General features: G+C 32.0%; 1 protein-coding gene across 9 annotated transcripts in view; it reads right to left on the bottom strand.

Annotated features, from left to right (window-relative positions):
- Nucleotides 1-24,380, bottom strand: part of SK (small conductance calcium-activated potassium channel) — a 187,120-nt gene that overhangs the window by 76,537 nt on the left and 86,203 nt on the right. For 6 of the 9 annotated variants that reach the window (XM_085208287.1, XM_085208290.1, XM_085208286.1 and 3 more), the window contains exon 4: nucleotides 14,325-14,357. The exons of the other annotated variants lie outside the window; for them this stretch is intronic. In XM_085208287.1, the coding sequence (XP_085064413.1) occupies nucleotides 14,325-14,357 (33 nt within the window). The remainder of the gene's footprint in view (nucleotides 1-14,324; nucleotides 14,358-24,380) is intronic. 9 annotated transcript variants of the gene reach the window in all.

The raw sequence follows: 24,380 nt of genomic DNA, 5'->3' as shown, positions 1-24,380 counted from the left end.
CGAACGCTTTTTGTTGGTACATTGTAGGTTTAAGTTAAGCAAATATTGTATTTCTTAGTTTTTCGCTGTATCCTGCAGATAGAGTCTGAGAGCCTAGTGTTAAAACACTCCGTTCTCTACTTTATAAGTAACGGTGATGGACACCCAGCTTTGCCTCGTTACCATAGCAAGAAAATTAAAATATTCATTGCCTCGAGTGGAGATCAAATCGACAACCTGTCGCGCTATGACGGCCTCTAATTTTATTAATGAGATTTTTTTTTATTTTGGCCGCAAATTAATGTAAAATTGAAGTGCGTAGAAAAGTGAAATTTGGTCAGATGTTTATTTATGTAATGTGGACACCCACTAAGAAGGGATTTTGAAATATCTTAACCCTAAAGGGGTTATATGACAAATATATATATAATGGATTTCACTAAGCTGGGTTTACTTTCAAATAGCCAATATGAATTATTGAGAATGCATTTGATCTACTAATGCTTTGGTCTGAGTTGTATTCGATTATAATAATTAATTAGGATTAACATGATATTAGTATAACATGATTACGCAGTGCCTCCACAATTCGGTCGAAAATGAGCAACGGAATGTCTTATCTCTAGGTCCTCTCTGCCAACCCTGCTGTGTGCAGGATACAGCGTGAAAGTGATTTAATTTTATTTTAAGGGTTCCGTATCTAGAAGGAAAAACGGAACCTTTATAGGAACACTTTGTTGTCCATCTGTCCGCCGGTCAGGACCATTTATCTCGAGATCGCGTGGAAGTATCAAGCTGAAAGTAACAAACCGAAAAAAACGAACTTCTAGGTGAATGTAATCAAAAGATGCAAGGAACTTATTCATCGATTTTGCTGTCGCCGTCGCCGGGTAATCAAAACCTATGGAGTACTTCCCGTAGACCTACAATTATGAAATTTGGCACTAAGTAAGAACTTACAATACTAATAAAGGAAAAAAATTGAAAAGTCAAAATTTATAGTTATTAAAAAAAATCAAACTTAACCTTTAAGTATGGACGTCGGGTCTCACAGACCCATCTAGGTCTACGAATTCTACAAATCGGCCACTTCTCGGTGACCTCCGCCACTGAGTCGCTCAGTACCTTTCGTATTAATGACAAAATGAATGTAGATAGCAGTGGTTGTGTCTCTCGGTTCAAAACACGTGAGTATTTAACTTTTTAAACGGGACCTGGGTCTGTCAGACCCGACGTCCATGTTTCCCATACATAATGATTTCAAAACACCATATATTTTTAAAATATTACAAAATATACTTTAATATTTTAATTGTATTATTTGTATTCAAATGTTTTTATTGTTATATATCATATATTATTTTGCATTATTTGTTATATATTTTAGTAATATAAATATTATTTACCTAAAAAAGATTATTTTTTTTTAGTTTTTATGATAAAATGGAAAAAAATGTTCGACCAAGCACGTCATGGACAAATATATCGGTACTTTATAATCAACATCAAACAAAAGAATTGGACGACGACATTTTATAAAGAAAATAGCACTTTATCAAATAAAAAGACGCGTTTCGTATACTAAACTACTCTAAGAATTGAGAATGACTTTGACTCGCGTTTCGCGATCTGATCTATCATTTATTGAACATGAAGCTGAAAAAATAGTTTTGGGTTCTTGAAAAACATGTATACTTTGCCCCCATAAGATATATAGAAAGACAACACATACTTATGTTGACTGCAATCGTCCTGTTAGCCTACAATGTTGAAAGCCATTGTGTATCGGTGATCAATTGTACCTTATCTTGAGGTGTTGTCAAAATTTTTATTTTATACCATAAGATGTTATTTTTATTATTTTTTTTTAATTGTTAGACTTTATATTTTGTTTAAAAAATATTTATTTTATTATCTGTCTTTTTTTTATAGTATTATTTTCTTAAGAGTCATCCCATGTGGCCAAAGACTGAAATTGTGACTTTAAGTTACTTAAATCGTTGTGATGCGTAAACTTTAATAAAAAGCGATTTTATTTATATTGATTTTGTTTGATTTGAGGCTATTCATGTAAACTAAAACATAAAATTATCTTCTTCCTTTAAAAAACAGACGGAATATGACCAATAAATACATTGGTCTGACAGACCCGACGTCCATATGTGTGTTATAAAAAATTCACGTCCATAGTTAAAGGTTAAATCAGCTTTTATAAAATGTAATTTTTGTAGGCCTACAATCTTACAACTGGTACGGAAGCCTCGGTGGGCGACTATCATCCTTTTCTTACAATATTTATTATTTTTGAGACAAAAAATCACAAGTTTAGCTTCATTTTAACACTAACAAGTAGCTAGAACTGTACACTAATAGATTACTTACTTAAGGGTACCTTTATATAATTCATATTATTTTATTATAAACCCAAAAATATACATACGCCACTACACCTTACACTAAATTATTTCCCGTTTCCCTAATACGTGATACGTGCGTGTTTCATATCGAAAGTGACAAATTGACTTTTGTAACGACACGCGAGAGCCGCTAGTATGAGTGACGTCATGTCTTCCGTTACAGAAAACCTTATGAAAACAGATTTATAACGAGGTAATATCCATGTCATGTTATTTTTATCTGCTATATGTATACAAAATATCAATATAACGTCTTTTCAGTGTTGACGACTGGATACTAACTTTCTGTAATATATATTTTGAATATAGTCGACAGTATCAGCCTATCAACGTTCACTACTGAACGTAAGCCACCCCCCCTCCCCCCACATTAAGCACTAAACATCCCGGTCTTGGGCTTCCCGCATCCATACAACGCCCAGCCACCTTCTTTAACGTCTGTCCATCGTGCTGCAGAGCGTCCTACACTACGCCTGCCTAAGCGCCGTCTCCAGTCTAATATGTATCAGCTCCATCGACTGTCGGCACGTCCGCCGAGAATTCGACAGAGAGTGGGATATGGAAGTATCTTAACATTAGGTTCCCAGTTCCCATATCTTTGATAGTACGTAGAATGGCAGTTGGTATAATTTTAATAGACCGTATTACGTTATTCTCATTACTCAGGCTTGATTGTGCGATAGAGCACGCATTGTGCTCGTCCCTTTGTCATTGTATTCCATTTTATACAGAACAGGAGTTATTAAGTCATTGTTTTGTATTACGAATGTATTTCACACAAAGGAGAGTAAGAAGTTAGCAAATTAGCTATTTTACTGCCTTATTAGGCAATTAGTATGGATTTTAATATATAATTGTAATCATTTATATTATGATATAAATAATTATATTAGTAAAAGAAAAAATTTAAACATATATATAAAACATATTTACGCGGTCAACCCCAGTAAAAACGGGGAAATCCCCTAACGGACGAAGCGAGGGTCAAACTTCTATAGACTTCTGGAACACTGATTACCAACATACCTTAATTTTCCTTTATTATTCAGATTTTTTTAATACAACAGTTTACGGATAGTTCAAAAGTAACTTACTAAGCCGTTTAGTATAACGGTATTTTTATATTTAAGCTCAGTTCTGTATATATTTCTGTCAATACATATCTTTTTTTAGGTTTTCCCTGTATCTCACGTACAGCAGGGTAGGCCATAGGAACTCGGATACCTAATTATAGGACACTCTGTTCCCATCAGGACGCTTCCGTTCCATTGAAATATATCTTTAAAGCTAATCATGGCACAGGGGCGGCAGCGTGCAAATGCAAACGCGAATAGTGAGTTCGATTCTCACTTGAAGAAATTAAATGTTTTCATTTCTTAGCTCTTGTAACGAGGCCAGGCGCAGCGTTGAGTTTCGCCACTCAACACATAGATTTCGGCGGAAAATGGGAAATGAAAAGTCTTAATACTAGGTATTCAAATTTTCTCTACCTTACCTGCTGTGAGCGGGAAAAAGCATCTTTGCAACTGATAATATTACATAAACAATGGTTATCAAACTATAATTATCATAGAGTTATAAAAGTATACACGTATAAATTATTTAACCCAACATTTAATCTCTGTTTTAAGAAAAAAATATGTAAATTACTGAGACATTTTTAACAGTTGTAGAAAAACTTCGGAATTATGCAAGATTTCTTTCAAAAGAAATGTAAGATGTGTCACAACCGTCAACTGGCAAGTGGGGCGCCGTGGTAGGTTAATCTCCGTCTCTTCAGTACTGAGAAAGCCGTTTCTCAAAACTTCATTATAAAATTTACACTTTCTTTTATATTTTTTTTTAACCAACAGAAAACAGGGAGGTGTGGAAATGCAGGGGAATTTTGATGTTGTATGTATATGTCTGTATCCGTATGTGTCTATGGTATTGTAACTCATAAATGGATGAACTGATTTAGAATTAATTTGTTTTCATAATTTTATTAAGTTTACTCTACGTAATTTTGAATTTTTAAATAGTATAAAATAGAAAGTCAATCACTTTCTATTTTATTCAATTTACGTTTACTGTGTTTATATGTATTTTTTTTTTTATTAATTTAAAAAATTCGATATGTTCATTTCTTCCCTTCCCGGTGTTGAGTTCTGAGACTCAACACACAATTCGTCGAAAAATCCAGCGGAAAGTGGGAAACAGAGTGCCTTAACACCAGGTTTCCTGTGCGTACCCTGCTGTGTGATATAGCGAGATGCTGTTTTTTTTTAAATCAATAATTTAAATATAAAAAAAAAACAAAATTGTATCTAAAAGATTTATAGCAGCTTAAAACATTTTACATAATTCTGAAATTTAAAAATTCAGCCAATAAATTGAAATGCTCGCTTCAAATCGAATATTGAAGAGTTGACAGAGCCCATTGTAGCGAGCCGATTTCAGTCTAAAAAACGTACAAGTATCGATTTCTTTTCAATTTTAATTTTATTTGATAGATTTTTATTACTTATTACCTTATTTTAAATTAAGTTTTTATTATAAGTTACTACTATTAAATCGATAAATTCGAGGAAGACAGTTATCTTATATAATTTTAGCCACTTTATAAAATATTCATTTACAAAATGTATCTTTTATTCCTGAAATTTGGTAAAACGGAAACGTAAAATAGAACACGAAACGTATGAAATCAACAAAAAATTACATTCATTTTTGAGCTAAATAGAAAACGCCTGAGATAAATTTTATACGAATATTTTATTAGGTACATTGACTAACACAATTATAAAAATTAAGAATGGAGCCTTAATAATTCTGCTATGCAACAATGTTTGAAGATAAAAATATCTAGCTTTAAACACAAAATTTTGTACTAGAGTGAGGAAAATAAAAATGTTAATAAATTACACATTACATTCCCCCGAGTGGGAATTGAACTCACAACCACGTCCACGCCACGACGGTCTATAATAACAACTACATATTATATAAGGATACAAGTAACGAACTTATTACAACAGAAGGGATTTGTTGACAGTGCCCGCTGTGGCGTACCAACTGACTTTACCGCAAAAAAACTCCGAAACGGTACTCCGTCGTTTCCAGGTTAATTTAGCTTGCGGTTTAAACGTCCAGTACAACTTTGAACAGATTTTATCCTGAATTTTTGTATGTAGGTTTCTTTTTATATTTAGATGATTATAACATTATGTTTTGTAATGGAGGATCTTTTAATTAAGTTATCTTCAAATTAAGTTTTATATCCTTAGGAATATTATTTAACTTGATGCTATATCCTGTACATAGCAAGATAGGCATAGGTAACCTGAGAGTCTAGTGTTAAGACAGTCGGTTCTCACCCCCCCACTTTCTATCTAGTTCTAGGTTGTGTGTTGAACGGTAAATTATAAATGTATTATAGTAGATTCGGACTCTATAAAAAATGGCAATTTCACTATTATGAACTGTACATTGTAATTAATCGACTTCTGTAAGAAAAGAAGGTTATCAATTCGACTGTATTTTTTTTATGTTTGTTACTTCATAACTTTTGTCTGGGTGAACCGATTTTGATATATTTTTTTTATTTAAAAGGTGAAACTTCCCGAGTGGTCCCATTTCTTTTTGGTCCATGTCTGAGAATGGTATCTATGAGAAAATCACATAAGTCTTAAATTTGCATTAGGTATGTGCGCGACAAATAGACGAATAACACAATGTCGCGCCAACCGATTTTGATAAAGGGTTCTCTTCAAGGATAATTTGGTGAAAGTTTATTTTACAAAACACTTTTAATGTAAAGAAATTCTTAAGTAAAACTTCTACTTACGCAACGACACAGCTGCTAAAAGGTATAACGTTAAAAACATTTTATACAATTGATTTGGTGAATGCAAATAAGTATTCGAATTCGAATCCATAATTGGGTCGCTAATAGACGGGTAAAAGCCGGGTATCCGATCTCAGTTATTCCGGTAGCTTTCAGGGTGGAATATTTAAAGACTCTTTATTTCGGTTTTAAAACGCGTTCTACATTGTCATAACATTTTATATAATGATACGGGAAATTTTCATTCTGAAGTAAAAGTCTGAATGTGAATATGTTTTTTGGTGTTCGTTTTTTTTTTTTTTATTATCCATACCTGTATTATAAATCCGAAACTAACTCTGTCTGTCTTTTACGCAATCAGGCCCAAACCGCTAATTTAATTGACATAAAATACTCATATAGAGATACTTGAGGGTCTCGGGATGAACGTAGCATACTTTTTTTCCTCATATTTGTAATATTTTCGATATATACAAATATATTATTTACTCCGCCATGTCAATAACAACCATCGCTAAGCAACGACCGACTCATCGACCGTTGCTGAGCAACGATTTGCAAAGTTTGTTGTTAGAAAACGTCACCCAAAATGAGCTTGCTTAACGCATCTCTCTTATTTAATAAATATTCGTATAGTTCAAGCGGGCGTAGCCGCGTTCGGGTCCACTATTATGTACATATATTACATACATAGATAGATATGTCAGCCTATTTGAATATAACACAATTGTATTTTCTTTAGAAACGATCTTTTTTTAGAAAATGATTTAGAAAAATAGGGATAATTAACGCAATAGCTATATTGTATGAGGCGAAGCGTGGCGTTGAGTTCAACCATTCAACATGCTATGCCTTCAGAGTTTGGAACGAAGAGTCACTAGGTTCCCAAATTCCCTCACCTACCCTGCGGTATACAGGATACAGTGTGAAGCTAAGAAAACTGTACATTTTTTTTATATAGCCAACTTCTAAGTGAAAAAAAATCGGTTAAGTTTGAGTCGGACTCGCCCAACGAGGCTTCCGTACCAATTTCAGAATTGTTGCTCGACGGGCCGAAAAATTTATGTATTGGAATATGCACACCAAGCCCTTTCATCTAATACCTCACTTGAACTAGCGGATTTAATATCAAATTTTGCCCTCCTTTTGAGGCTATTAATTTTTAGGATTTAACCACAAATGTATAGTTTTCAGATTTTTTCCTGAACTATTACTACCCGTAGATGCTAGCTGTCTGCTGCGTTTTTTGCGATATAAACGTCTATATCTTTTTTTTATGTAAATGTAGAAATATATTCTTTTTTCCTTAAGAGGTACGGAACCCTAAAAACAATCATTATTGTGAAGAAATAAAATTTTATTAATAACATTAAAACTTTTAACATTACCTAGCTTAGCTTCATGGAGTTTTATAGTCTGGAAGAAACAGACAAGCAGTAAAGGGGTGCATTACCGTTACTCAGTGATTCAAAAAGAATGGGTGCAAGTTTTGGACATGTCTCAACGTCTTTACCGTCTCGCCAGAATAACGACACCGTACTTACATATTATGGTTTGATAGTTTCTCTAAGAGTCGCGGGTTCGAATCACGCTACGTACAATTTTTTATACGTTTTTAAATATTTTTATTTATTTTTGTAGGTGATTTAATAGATATGGATATGGGCAGGTACATTTAAATGTATAATAGAGATATATTACTTTTTTTTTGTTTTTAAAAAAATATAATGTTATTTTTTATCTTTTCTGTTTGCAGCAACAAATCAAACCAAACAAGTTATCGTGGCATCGCCGTTCGTTGATATTCCCAACATTTTACAGCCAGAAATATCAAAAGTTTATATAGATACTAAATTACTCGAAATACTTTAATAATTTATTTATTTCTCATGTATTATGTGAGAAATAAATTATTATTTTCAATATTTCCTATAATTCATATTTTAAAATTTCTTTCTCCAATTACCACCCATTTTAGACAAAATACCTACCTAAGGGCGATCTACAAAATACCTAAGTATAATATGTGTATATAATATGCGAATTAATATAATAATTGTATATGTAATAGTTTTAATTGTAATGTGAATTCTAAATAATAACGCGAAGTTACGATAAGTGTATTTTATTTATTTCGATTGTCAGTACCCATTCTATCAGTAAAACAGTAAATATAGTATAGAATTATTAATTAATGGCTTATATCTTCTTTAGCTTTCTAGATTTCTATAGTAGATATCGACACGAAAGCCTCGATTTTGAGTCTTAATAAACATGTAAAAAGTAAATAATTATTTAAATAAAAAATAATATTCCAGCATTGCAACTATAATTCTATCCAACACACCTCTATTCATATGAGTTTCTATTTAAAATACTATACTTCTTTATATTTTATAACCACGTAGAGCACTATATTATCACTTTCAATTTAATTTACATGGAAGCGTAAAACATTTACTTATCTACAAAATACTTATTCAGACGAACGCGTAACGACAATTGTTTTTAGGGTTCCGTACCTCAAAACGCAAAAACGGAACTCTTATAGGATCACCTTGTTGTGCGTCATTTCGTGAAGGTTTGTTAAAGTTTACTTAATATTTGATAATAATCTAAGGAGCACAGAACAAATTAAGCTTGCAAGTGAACGCCATCAAAAGATACGAGCGTATAATAGCGTAATTCATCGCGTAATAAAATCTATAGTGTACTTCCCGTGGACCTACGACTGTTAAATTTGGCAACGAGTGGGCAAACAATCAAAAAGTAAAAATTTATACATATTTAACAGAAAAAAAAAATATTTATACTACTGAAAATGTATATTTGGCAACATTTTCAAACTGTACTAATGTTGGCATATATACTGTTGGGATATAATCCTGAAACTGATACGGAACACTCGCCATACGAGTCCGACTCGTATTTGACCGGGTTTTTTTTACTAAAATATAAAAAATTACAATCAAATTCCAAGTAAAAACCATAACAAAATGACGAATTAAACTAAAAGCTTGGCCCAAAGCAACCGAGACGGAATAAAATACAAGAATATAAAGACATATAGAGAGTATCGAAATAATCCAGGCATCTTCAAATACATTGGCTCGCCGTGTACACTGAATAGCAGAAAAGCTAGTAGAATATTTTCACAGAACGAGCTATCGACAGGCAGTCGTTTTATTGAAGCTCCACCCAAATGAAACAGTTATCCACTCCACAAAAAGCTAGGAAAATTATCAATTATTACAAAAATAAACCTTATCCAGTCTGTTTAAAATCCAAATTCGTTCGACTCTCGATAAGCTTAATTCTTTGAGATTCCACTTAGCTATTCAGAAGCAAGATGTAAATAAAGTGGAATGTATTAATTGCTAGGTTCTCATGGTTCGTTTAGCAATGAGACAGCAGTGAGTTATTGTCTCGTTTGTTATTCCAAGTTTTTAGCTGGAAGTAATGGCTTTCTAAAATAACATTCAGCAATCGATGCTTTTGGTATATTATAATAGAGGCGTCGTGGGATTGTAGGTTCGATTCCAATTAGGGAGAATGAAATATTTAATATTTTCATTTCTTCGCTCTGATGATGAGGAATTGCGCGGCTTTAATCGCCCCTCAATATGTAATGCTTCGAGAATTCGGCGGAAAGTGGGGAACGGAAGTGGATTTATGAGAACGGAGTATTTAAAGACTAGGTTCCCAGATGCCCTCTGCCTACCCTGCAAGCTAAATAAATATAAATAAGCGAAACGAATAGAATAAACAAATATATATATTTGCAGGAAAAGACGAATGACTAATATGTCCACTGCAAGCTTAAACAACAGAACGGATTAATTGGAAGTTTGGCACACAAAGCTATTATGATGTCAGCGACGGTTAAGAAAAGATTTTTAACTATTTTTAAAGGAGAATTTATATAGAAAGAATTTGTTTCCTCTTTAGCTTGGGAAGCCTGGAAGGAAGCCTTGGAAAGATGCCTTACTTTGTTTGGAAAAGTCACACCCGGTCTATAGTAATATGGTTACTTTAGTTGACACTAATAGTATAAAATGGATATTGAATAAAACTTTTATTATATCTTATATAGTAGACGCCAATGTGGGTTTGATTCCCACTTGAGGAAAGATATTTCATATTTTATTTTGGCGGAAAACGGAGAGTGGAGTGTCTTAGCACAAGTCTCCCTCTGCATTCGCTGCCCCATGTGGGGTATAATGTAAAACTGAAAAAAATCTAGCGCAAAGACAAAAATAAAACCTATATAGATTTAATATAAATAAAATATACATTTTGGATTATTAACAGTATAAATGGAGTTATTTTCCATTTGAATTGCTAAACGGAACTTCCTGAACTGTATTGCAATAGTATTATTCACAGCAGTGCAGACATTTATATCGACAAATTCAATTTTCTCGCCTTGCATTATAAGAATGTTTTGAAATTTTAACAAAGACTGTGTGCACACTAAATTTATTTCTTATAAAAAAAAATCAACTGGTGTTGATATAGGTTTGAATTTCAGTCAGTTTATTGATGCTTTTGTTGTTCCGTTTCATATAAAAAATTAGCACCAATTTCTATCTTCCATCATCTCAAAAAAGTGGAGAGCGTAAACACTAATATAAATATGTAAATAGTAAATATTCAGCATAAATTTGATTAGTAAGTAAGAAGTACCCGCAAAATTATAATAATTGAATATTATTACAAACAAAGCTTCATAATATTACTTAAAAGTCTATATATTTATGTTTTTCCTAAAATGGGAGAATAATAGTTATTTATAATATAACTTTTTTTCACATTTAACCCATTGTTCTCCTCATATTATTCAAACCAAACGCTATTTTTCATAAAAGGAAAAAACAAAAGGTATATAATTGTAAAGAAACGTTCATATCCACAATTAATCTAACCTTTGTATAATACTGTTTAAGCTAACATATCATGGCGTGACTAAGTACCATATAGGTGAAGAAAGAATAATATAATTGGAGTAAGTAAAAAATTATAAGCACTACTGCACGCAATATATGACCGCGATGAAGTGAATGCCTTTTTATTATTTAATGTTTAGCTTTTACACTTATATTTCATTATATATATTTTTTTTAATTTCAAGAAGTATATAGAAGAATTGGCAGTGGGAACCTGGGAACCTAATGTAAAGACAGTCCCCCAAATTCAGGTAGATTTGCGCGTTGAGTGGGGGAATTCAACGCCGCGATTTTCCCCTTTACCAGAGCGAAGAAAATATTCCCAATATTAAATAAACATTTGCTACACAAAAAGTCAAATAAGAACATTAATTGTTTATTTTTTCATTGATGATAAATAAAATTAATATATCTCATATAATAATCTACTGTTCAAGGTTCTATCGTTCTATAACTGATCATATAATTAGATAGGGCGAAGCGTTAGGTTACGCCAAATTACAACGTAATGTCTCTAAGTGAAGGACAGAGTAATCGCTAAGTTAAATAACTTCTATACTACCTTTATAAATCACAAAAAAAAAATAAACAAGAGGAATAATTTGAATAACTTGTGAACTGAACTCGCTAAAAACTATAGCAACGATAGTATTTAACTCAAGATGTCAAGTAAACTGTAGTGTGCTGACAGCTTTACGTTACGTAACATTCGACTATTGGGAATCGATGTCGTCGGCGTGCTGTAGTCTCGACGATGGTAGCTTCACTAGCGCAAACGAATAATTAATCGGTCAACCGCCAGTGCTCTAGTTTCTAAAGAATTGGGCTACGTTTTACCATTTTTAAACTCTACGTGTATTAGATAACACGGTAAGTTGGTGATTGTTATGGAAGTGTAATAAATTGGTGTTATTTATTTTTTGTATTAGCTTTTAAGGCTTTTTTTGCAAAATAGGCAGACCTTAGTGTCAAGACACTCTGTTTTCCATTTATTGATGTTTAGTGATGTTTCATAGAATTGTGTAATTTTATATGAAAATTACTCTTTTTCTGTTATATCATTTCAAAATTGTGATAACTGAAGCCTAGATAAAATATAGGTATCTCACGCATCTTCCGCGATAAATACTGATAAAATATTTTATTGTTGTGATACATGCATGCTTGGTTTGCATGAAAACCTATAAAATATACCAACTTTACGCCTTTTTCCATATATAGTAGTGTGTATAGAGGAAACCTAGTGTTAAAACACTATATTACCCGCCTATCCTGTCCAATTATTGATATATTGAGGTTTGATTGGTGGAAGTGGCGCTCTTATGTATATATTAAGATTTACTTCAGGCCTGTTGAGGTTATAACAATGTGTTGACATTGATCTAACATAATGAATCTAAATCATTTAATTCATTTAGCATCACAGTATATCCCGCAGAGCAGCAGAGAATGCTGGGCCCTCTCCTGCTGTGTTAAGACACTTAGCTCCCCACTTACTGACGGATTCTAGAGGCATTGTATGTTGAGTGGCGGGACTTAACGCCGCACTTTACCTCGATACCAAAGCGAAGAAATGAAAAATTTTATCGAATGGAAATCGAATCTACAACCTGTCACGTTTACAATCAAACGCTTATGGCCCTACGCCACGACTGGCCCCAGAAATAATTTTACCATATGAACTAATTTTATAACAAAGGCGATATCAAAGGTATAGGCTTGAAATGATTTGGAATAAGCAATTAAGTATTTACCCATAAATAATTAAATCCTTCGTAGGGGACAACTCTTAATTGCTTGGATTTTGTCATGCGTTTACTAAAAGACTTTATTCCATTAATCATTTGGTTTTTGGGACCCAAAACTGAAATTTATTAATAGAACTTGTAAAAAAGAAATAAATATATCGATGCAATTGAAAAGTTTATATTTAGTTAAATATTTCTAGTTTATCTTATTATAGGAAAAAGTAGAGCTCTTTTTTAGCTTTATATTTTCCCCCGTCCCGTTTATAACAGGTTGGGCATAGGAAACCTAGTGTCAAGACACTCTAATCTTCGATTCCTGCTCAAATTAAGATGCTGCTAGTTAACTGAACGGAATTAATCCATCAAAACGGAAAAGAAAATATAATTAACCCCCCAGTGGGATTCGAACCCAGAACAATCATGTTTACAGTCAAGCCACTCAATACATAATCAGGCAGGCAGGTCATGGCTCAAAGGCACTAACTAACTGTGACTGTAAACGCGACGGTTGCGAGTTCGATTCCCATGCAGGGAAATAAAATATTTAATAATTTGATTCCCTCTCTCTGGTAACAAGGCAAAGCGTGTTGAGTTCCTCAAAATGCAATGCCTAAGAGATTCGGTGGATAGTGGGAACCGGAATGTCTTAACACTAGGTTCCCAGGTTCCCTCTGCCTACCCTGCTACAACTAGAATACAACAAGAACCTAATAAAAAAATATTTATAACATTTACATTTAACTAGACTACTAGCTTCTTAAAACGCATTAGTAGGCTATAATATGTCATTATATTCCTTCCATGCCTCTTAACGTGACACAATTTATATAACAAGAATCGGCGTTAATCTTGTTTTCTATATTAAGGACAGGGCAACACCTGTGATTTGAAGCCAAACAACTTTAAGAATATGTATAATATTATTAAAGTATGTTTTCTAAGAATTTACATTTATTAAAATTAGTATAAAGGTGGTACCTACACCTAATGATGTAGCCGTCGTAGCGAAAACTAGTTATGGGTTCGATCCCCGCTGGGGGGGATAAATTAATATTTGTGAGTTCCTCCATTCATCTGGGAATGCCTCGAGAAATTCGGCGGAAAGTGGGGAACGGAGTGTATTAGCACTTGGTTCCCGCTGCCTATCCTGCAGTGCGCGGGCAACTGATTTTTTTTTAAAGATGTAACCTACCAAATAAAAAAAAAATATTATAATAATTATGTCTAATATAACCTTTTTTATATAATCAACCGATAAACACATACAATTTTATTACTGTATGCATTTTTCTTTTCTTTGAATATTATTACAAAAACTTTGTTCTATGATTTGATATAAACATAGAATTTTACTTAAATAACTTTCAATATCAATACACAAACTAATAATAAAGTTGATCTAGTTTACCTGCGTCACCTGGTTGCGAGATCCCGTGCAGGCCTAAAACAAATTTCAAAGTTTTCTTTTACAAATTTCGGGATAGATATTGGTTTTTAGTCACCTGTCAAACGACAAAAGATATTAGAAAATCTACAAAGACTTACTAAAAAAATTATTGGGAACAATTTAGATTTTTTCTTTCTGAAATTTCTTTTAAAACCATTTAAAAACTTCAATTTGTCTGTTTAAGTAAAAGCCACAATTTATGCTAAAGGAAATAATAATCTTAAAGAGCTATTAAATGTAAATCAGCTTCCAATAAAGTGAACACTGGAATCTCATTTAACTTTGCGACTTAATTAACATCTCTAATCGATGATTGTTGAAAAGGTCATCTTACCTTTGATAGATCGACTTTCCTAGATAGTTTGTTATTTTATTTAGCTTCACGCTAAATCCTACACATAGCAAGGTAGACAAAAGGAACCTGGGAACCTAGTGTTAAGACGCTCCCTTCCCCACTTTCCGCCGAGTTCTAGAGGCGTTGCGCGTTGGATTTTGCATAATTACATAAACTTGCATTCAAAATCAAATTTCTAAAACCATGCTAAGCTTAAATTTTCTAAATACTTAAAACATTTAACACTAATTTATGTTATACCTAAAATGTAAGCCACATGCTTTTCAATAACAAAAAAATAATCCAATGAAGAAGAATGAAGAAGAATACATAAAAACTTTGAAAAATTCTTGTATTTTCCTAGAAATTAACCTTCTTCTTCTTCTTCTACTTATATTTGAATATATAAGTTATTTACTAAGTTTCATACAAATGTACGACAGAGATGTATCTAAATAATGCTTAAATTTTATGGTACACTCAAGTCAGCGTTAGTTCTGTTGGTTTGGCGTGGCTCCTTTTAAATCACCGTATGCTGGCTTCATACCAAAACACTATGACAGGTTCGTAAATCCTGCCAAAAGCAAACCACATTTACTGCAATGTAAAATAATTTTGCTTAGACAAATCCCTTAGGTTGAGTGATTAATTATCATAAAGTTCTGGGTACAATACAGGTATGATGTAGTGCACTAATTTATCTAATAAAAAAAAGGTTTATAGGCTTTATAAGTTCTGTTATACCTTTTGATGTACGGCACCCTAAAAATTTAACCCATACTACGTGTATATGTTATACATATATGTTTCATATACTTATAATTACCCAAAGCTTACTAAAAACTGGTCTAGTACGAAATATCTACATATATCTAAGATATATAAATTATAATAAAAAATAGCGAAAAGGAAAAGTCTTGGTAATTTTATAGTTTTCTCCATCGAACATATATGAAAAGAATAAATAAAATTAAAATTTCACGATACAAAAAACATCAATTATCATGATTTATTCTAAATCTTCTTAGAAATATTGTATAATAAGATGTCTTACTTCACAATTTGACGAGAGGTGCTCTCCCATACATGCAAGAACTGGCGCGAGGCCAAGAAGCTACAATGGAAATGGATTTTTATCATATTCTACGTAATGCTAACATTTCAAAGTTGCATGCTTAAGTATTTTGTCTCTTATACACGAGTACTGAGTGCTTTGCATAGTACGCTTCGCAAAGTGAGATTTGAGTGCTTTCAATTTATTCCAGAATAATATGTTTTAATTTTTTTTTTTTTCATATTCATTGAGTTTCACGCTGTATTTGTACCCTGAAAGCAGAGAGAGTCTAGAGTTAAGACACTCCGCTTTCTCTTTCTCATTATGGAGGCATCGCGTGTTGCGAACTCAACTCTCTGCTTTACTTCGATACCAGAGGGAAGATGGGGGATCTTCAAAGATATGGTGAATAGGTATCTTCTAGGCAAGCGTGCACCACCGTAGATCGCATCAACGCTCACCAGACTTGATGCGGTCAAACGCAAGCCTATTCAATATAAAAAATAAATAAATATGAAAATATTAAATATTTAATTTCTTCGAATGAGAATCGAACCCACAACCTGTCGCGTTTACAGTCACACGGTTGTGATAATAACTTAATAACAAAATCTTGAATTTTATAAGTTACGTTGTTAATGTTTAATTTTCTAGTAAAACTTTATTTTCTTGAATGTCTCCTATATTGGCAATTTTTTAAAGACTATAAATATATTTTAAATGTCGTCACTCCTTGTTCGGAGGGAACAGAGCGATTGATGGCTTCCATTAATCTCAATTTTCTCTCCAATAAAAGTGTAATCTAAGATTGGTATCCTGCTCTACGTTTTTACCTGAGCTAGATACTGGTTTCAATGAAATTATTCTGTCTGGTTTGTGTGATAGCAAGTTTTATTATCCATACCTATATTATAAATTTGAACTCTGTCTGTCTGTCTGTCTTTTACGCAATCAGGGCCAAACCGCTAATTTAATCGTGATAAAATACTCATATAGAGATACTTGAAGGTCTCGGGATGAACATAGGATACTTTTTTTTCTCATATTTGTAATATTATCAATATATACCAATATATTAAAATACTTATTAATTTGACATGCAATTAATTCCGCCATGTTAATAACAACCGTCGCTATGCGACCGTTGCTAAGCAACGATTTGCTAAATTTGTTGTTAGAAAACGTCACCCAAAATGAGCTTGCTTAACACTCTCTCTCTATTGAAAATTGAATATAATTTGATAAATATATTTAATAAATATTCGTATAGTTCAAGCGGGCGTAACCGCGTCCGGGTCCACTACTTTTCATATAAAATAAGCATTTATCCTTTAATTATTATCAAATATTATCAAATATTTCCTAGTCCCCCCAGTTACCCCCCTCTCCTCTAGAAAATGTATGTAGAAAACATACAGGTACAATGGACGTACAAAGTCAAGTTAGCAATTGTTACATATATAAATAAATTCAGAATGCAACTTGCGTTTCCATAAATCTCGACATCACGTAACAGAGTAAACATTTCATGTGAAAATTCTTATCTTATTCTATTTCAATTTCTTGAGTTTTTTATGATGCCGCTTCTAAAGTTGAAGTTGAAATATTATTCGTATCGGACGTCTTTGAGATTCGAGAGGAAGTCAAATTAACCTACTTATTAAATAAGTAAGTTAAGTAAATTTTTGATTGATATTTTTAGTAACAATTTTTTTTTTCTTCCGCTTCACGCTATTTTCCGCATGTAGCAATGTAGGCACAGGAGTGGCGGAACTTAACGCCGCGATTGGTTTTAATACCAGAGCGAAGAAATGAAAAAGGCGGAAAGTGGAGAACGTAGTCTTAACTCTGCTTACTGAAGCTGATTTAATTTGACTTATTTATTTTACATACATTTTAGTTATCTTCATTTTATTTCCATTTAAATAAATGTAATGTTACGATTCAATATAATATCAACGATCTCTTCGTTCTGTGTACTGTAGCATTTAATATATTTGTTTTCCTATTTAAATGTATGACCCAAGATATAAATTTATCAATGTCAGAGATTTTGGCATCTGGTTTTTTATATATTTTGTTTTGTGAGACGCATTTTTTTTTATTTTATTGTTTAATCGACAGTTACATCTTATACAATTTAAAAAGTATTATTATCATTTATGAAAAAACAAAAAAATCTTTTATGAGTGACTTATTGCAATCAATGATAATGGGGACTTGCAGAATATTTATATCTATTTATGGTTAAAAGGCAAAAGCAGAAAGAGAACGACTTGGCTTATTTATGAGATATCTTTTACTGCTCCGAAATTGTAGGAGTAATATAGTCAAAAGAACAAAACGAAATCTAAAGTAAAACGTCGACATGTAAAATTTAAACAATAATAATACCAAAAAACTATATTATTAATTCATAATTACAACATACAAATAACGTAATAAGCATTCCAATACAAAAATATAAACTTCTTATTTTTATTTCTCACCTTATAACGTACTAGGTCATTAAAATGAAGATGGCCGTTTTCTATTAGACAGACGGCAAACAAATTTATTTGCTCCAGCTAAGCAACTTGGGAATGAGCGTGTAATGGAAGTTGACTCTACCAACACTAAAATTATACAAGAAATTCTTGTAATAGAATCGCTAGTTTCATTAATTTTACTAGAACGTAAAAAAATCTTGGTATATTTTTCAACCTTTAAATCCTACCATTAAAAAGGATGACAAGAGATAACAAATCTGTCAATTTGTCTCACATTAAAATCGATAATATATACATATCCTTTTACTGAATTTTAGATTATTTGGGGTTCCCTAAAATTATTTATAGCTTTTTTGTCCAGTGGAAATCCCTTTGACTCGAAAAAGAGATAAATTGATAAGCATTGTTAAAATATAAATGGAAAATACGTCTGAGTAGTTTACCTACTTTACATAATAATGGGTACTTGGAAAAAGGGTCGAAAGCTGTCACTTTTTTCCCTAAAAAAAGTAATAAGCTAGAAAATCTGATAACTATTATTTAAAGTACACACGAGTAAGCACATATATTATTTACAAAATAGGAATGAACTGAATGAACAAAAATATGAACTTATCATTTACTAGTAATTTTTTATTATGCTGTCTTTTTTTTCTTATTACAAAATATGATAATTAATAAAAAAATTGTTAATAAAATAATTTGTTTGAGTTTCCTGGGTCGTGGTGCAGGGACACAAGCGTGCGACTGTAAACGAGACAGATTGAGGGTTCAATTCCCACTCGACGAAATGAAATATTTATTACTATCGTTCCCTCGGTCTGGTAACGAGGCGGAGTGCCTCAACACTAGGTTCCCAGGTTCCCAACCCTACTATGTGCGAGATATAGCGTGAAGCTAAAAAAATCTTTGAATTCACTATTATTTTCCTGCTTTGTTTTTATATAGTTACAGATATACGGACTCAAAAGTTAGAGGAGTCGCTATCTATCTCAAGATTTACGAGGACTAACAATTTCAAACGAGACTATTTGAAGTTTCCGTAAAGCTAGCAACATTAAACTTTAGAAGTTTGATTAGAAGGAGTACGACGCCTCACATATGGATGGAATAGGTAAGCACTTTTATAGTGATGTACGTCTGTTTATATGTGAGTGCATTTTCTTTAATTTTATTTTATTTATTATAGCTTCACGGTGTATCCCGCATTTAGCACTTTTAGGCCATTAAGACATTCCCACTTTCTGCAGAAATTCTGGAGGCATTGTTTGCTTAGTGGCGAAACTCAACGTTGCTAGAGCGAGGAAATGAAAACATTAAATATTTCATTTCCTTGAGTGGATATCGAACCCACAGACTGTCGCGTTGTTACAGTTGCACGTTTGCGCTACTGCGCCACAAGTGGTTTCGATTTTGTTTTATTAATATGATATGATAAATATTAAAACTCCATAGACACCTTAATACATTAAAATCAATAATTTTTCTTGAAAGAACTAGACCAAATGAATTATTTAAAATACTTTTATTTTCATATATTTTAAATATTGCCTCTACCCTAATTGATAAAACTAACTGTAAATTTACTATATTATTTATTATCGAATCCATAGACATATTATATAAGGTAATCTATGTTAATTTTCACGGCGAGCACATTTTCATGTTAATTAGTGTGATAATGTTGTTATTCCATAAATTACTTGCACGAACTATTTTACTATAGTGTACGTAGTGAGGTTTACTTGTTGTTTTATAATGCCATTGACCTCTTCGGTAGTAAACAAGTTTGTTGAAAATGAATATTTTTATTCAGTTTCCTATTTTTCCCTATAAGCAGAGTGGGAGGGAACCTAGTGATAAATTGTTTCGTTCCCTATTTTTCGACTAATTTTTGGGAGATTGTGTGTTGAGTTGCGGAACTCAAGACCGCGTTTAATTTTTCAGAGAGAGAAAAAATAACTTAGATATAAAATTTCAACGAAAATCCATTCCAACATTTTCTAAATTTCAAAATTATTTGAAGTATGTATAATAAATAATATTGATTTCTTACATTCAAAGTGGTTTTAGTCTAATGCTTTTTCATATTTTTTATGCTCAAGGGAAAGAACTTGAAAGCTTATACGAATAATCTTTTAAAAATAAAGTTATTGCTTAAAATAAAATCGGTACAGATATAACATGGCACAGTGTGGCTGTAAAATCGATTGGTGGGTGGTTCGATCCCCACTCGAGTAGATAAAATATTTACTTAAATTTATATAATATTTATATTTTATTTCTTACGCTCTGGCGTCGATACTCACTTACTCACTCACTCACTCACTCACTCAACACGCAATGTCTCCAGGATTCGGTGGAGAACGGAGTGTCCTATCACTAGGACCCTGATGTGTGCGGGATACAGCGTGAAGCTGAGTTAGTGAGTTAAGTATATTCGATTAAAAATATTTAGTAATAAATTAAAACGAAAACTTTAATATTCCCAATGAATTATGAACACCATAACTAACGAACAAAATGCGTAGAAAATATGGTCTGTTATCTTGAAATAGGGGTGGTGCCAGGAGTTTGTAATAAATGGGTGCGGAATCAAAGTTCATCTGAAGGGAGTGCCCGTAACTAAAACAGAAATTTCAATTATTATTAAAAACATTATATGTTTTTAATAAATAAATGAAAAAAATATATTATATTTTACTAAATATTCAAGAATCTATTGTTATGACTCTCTGTATTCCAATGTACCAATGTACTTCAATTATGTTGTGAAGCAGCGCTATTTCTTCTTCTTCAATCCGGAAAAATAAAAATAATTTATAAATGTAAATATTATCTGATTACCTGAGGCCGTCATGGCAAAAATCTGTGACTGCTGACGCAACGGTTGTGGATTTGATTCCCACTTGGGGAATGAAATATTTAATATTTTCAATTCCTCGCTCTGGTAACGAGGCATTACGTGGGATTGAGTTTCACTCATCACGTGATCCCTCAAGAATTTGACAAAAAGTGGGTAGCGGGTTTCCTCTGCCCACTCTGCTATGTATACAGTATTAAAAAAAAAAATTAAAATTAATTTTAACTAAATTATTTTGTTCCAATTTACATCTTTATATGAATCCAGCTATAGAAGATTATTTCTCAAAAGATATATGCATACATTCTATTTAGTTGTCCTGAAATAATATGCCTTAGTCAAACTATTTACTTGTCAACTTGAGCCCATCACCATAGTTTAAATTAGAAATTTATGTAAAACGTCCTATATGGGAGTCGACATGACGTTATATCAAATAGTTTGTTTTGTCTGTGGTTCTATTTTAATATTTGTAATGTTAAAGCTTAAACTAAAAATGGTTATATAATAGTTAATTAATTTGAGGCCTCGGCTCGGCACAATGAAATAAAACAGAACGAATGGCTTAGTGGACAGAGCTTGGACTTTCCAAGAGGCACAGATTCGATTCCGCTATGTTTAACTATTAATTTATTTTCTAAAAAGGAAATCTTAGTATAGTCAATTCTAAATTTTAAATTCTAATGGTCAGGCTAAAGCTGAATAACTATTCAAAAGCAGAGTTCATTTGGCGCATTCGTTAGTAGCAAGCACAGTCTTACTGCGAATTTCATATTTAGAATGTTCCCGCTTGCTTTGACACTTCGTTAAATTGTACACATATTTTATTGCCATAGAGACTTTTCAAAGTATATTTTTCTTTATTATAGAATTAGATCAAAAAAATCGAAAAACAGAAGAAGTTTTCATTTATGGCTATTCAAATTCAAATTCAAAATGTTCTTTATTCAAATAGACTGTTATAAGAACTTTTGAATCGTCGAATGAAAATATAAGCAAAAAGCTACCACCGGTTTGGAAGGCAGTTCTGCTGAGAAGAGCCGGCAAGAAACAAAATTATATATTGTTTTATAATACCTAAAAATATCCAATTGGCAATCAGGGACTAAAAATTTTAACTTTTTCCTAAAAGCTTTCGCTTTTTCATCCACCTTAGATGGAATCGAAAAGAAAATATTAAATACCTTACAAATCTCCTTTAAATCAGTATTTATAAGTCTTGATATATTAAAACTCATTTACTAAAATATCTAAAACGAATTACTAATTTTGTATAAAAGCAATTGTTTTTCTATATAAATAAACAAATAATATGAAAGTAATATTTCATTTTCAAATCAATCGTTGTAAAGAACAATAAGTTCGTCCATTTGTCCATAATCCGTCAAGATCCGTTAGTAACTCGATCTACGAAGTAGCGAAGAGTAATTTCCAGCACTAAGTACTAATACTTGTTGATGAGCTCATTTTTCAAAGCCTTTCTCGTTATTCAGAAAAAAACATACTTTTGTTTCAACTCATTTGAAGTCAGCCAGTTTCCAAATGGCTATCGAGTTTTCAGGATTTAAAGCTTTTATTGACACGACAGATTTAGTGGCGGAATCGAATGTTGGATTCTGGACAAATAAAACTTCTGCTAAAAAGAGCTTGTGTTAAACGATTTAGATGTCTCTGTTAAAAATGTGGATTTAATTATAAAAGAAAAATCTGGTTAAATGAGAATCGCATAGAACATTGAGACTTCCGTACCAATTTCACGAGTGTAGGTTAACGGGAAATAAACAAAAAACAATTTAAAAAAATTATTAAATACTTGTAAATTTTCATTTTTCGGATTTTTCTTTAATAATTAAGTAAGTTCACTTTTTATGCCAAATTTTCATAACTGTAAGTCCACGGGAAGTACCCAATATATTTTGATAACGTAGCCAGTTTCATAAAAAATACAGGAAAATCGATGCAAGTTTATATATATTTTCTTTCTATTCTTTTAATTGTGTCATTTTATAGTTAACGACTATAAGATAAATATACAAATACAACAATAAACTTGATTTTTCTGTGCTTCAAGGGATCATTATCCTAAATATTTGATATTTATTTCAGCTTTTTTATTACTCGTATTGTGAACTATCTGCTATTACAAATAGACATTTCCCATCAAAATAAACTGTACCGCACTGCAAATAAAATGTAACGCGAGTTTTTTTTAATATAAATTTTCCTTTTATAGAGAGTTGTTTTCAGTAGAAAATACGCATGTAAAACGGGTCATAGTCATCAAAGTTAATAGCAGCAGAACAAATAAAAGCCGAGCTTTTCAACGCTTGTTTAATATTTACTCGTATAGTCTAACTTTCAGAGAGCTAATATCTTTACGCCTTTCCAGTGTCCCTTTTTGCTGTATATCAATTTAATTGTTTGCGGTAGAGGGTAGTTTGTAAACTAAAGTTGTAATCTAATAGAGTTCGTCTTGTAGTATAAGAGAAACGTTGCTGAGTTTATAATTGAGATGAAATACAATTTTGAGAATATTATAAAGTTGTTTTCTTTTGCTATTCGTATAATGGCTATGGGTTCTAATTTACGTAAACGTGATGGTTGTGAGTTCGATTTCTTTTCTGAGGAATGAATTATCCAACATTTTAATTTTCTCTCTGGTAAAAACGCAAAAGTGTCACGCCACTTAATAAGGGGAATGTCACTAGGTTCCCTCTGCCTACCTAGCTTAAGAAATACTACTTACATATTATATAGGTATATTTTTTGCAGAGTCAAACGAGAATGTATGAAGGTTAGATTGCCATGTTACAAAATTTTCTTAAGACAGCATACGAATAAAATATAAATAAAAATACAACTAAGGTCACTGTAGCACAGTGGAATGGATGTGTATAATCGCGATGGTTGTGGGTTCCAAACCCCCTAAGTTCCCCACCACTCTAAACGCAAAATCTGTAATTCAAACATAATTATTGCAGTAGAAAAAGCCGTAGAGAAATATTTAAACTATCTTCTCACGTGTCAGTAATAGACTAGCTTTTCCACTGAATACTAAAAGATAGTTCTATCACGTTTTTAACTATTCAGTTTTATATGAATAAGTTGTAACTGAAATATTTTACGAGAAAAACGAGTCGTTTTAGCTTGGACATTTTAATTGGTTGAACGTTTAAAATATTTCTATATGAAATATTTATTTGGATTAAATTATTTTTTTTTATAATATTACGACATAAACCTATTGACTTACAAAAAAATTATCTCTAGTCTAGTC

The sequence above is a fragment of the Heliconius melpomene genome, chromosome 4, assembly GCF_056956725.1.
Source record: "Heliconius melpomene rosina isolate 202511_hmr_F chromosome 4, ASM5695672v1, whole genome shotgun sequence".
Lineage (NCBI taxonomy): Eukaryota > Metazoa > Arthropoda > Insecta > Lepidoptera > Nymphalidae > Heliconius > Heliconius melpomene.
The sequence above is the reverse complement of the archived record's forward strand: the minus strand, read 5'-3'. Positions and strand labels throughout refer to the sequence as shown.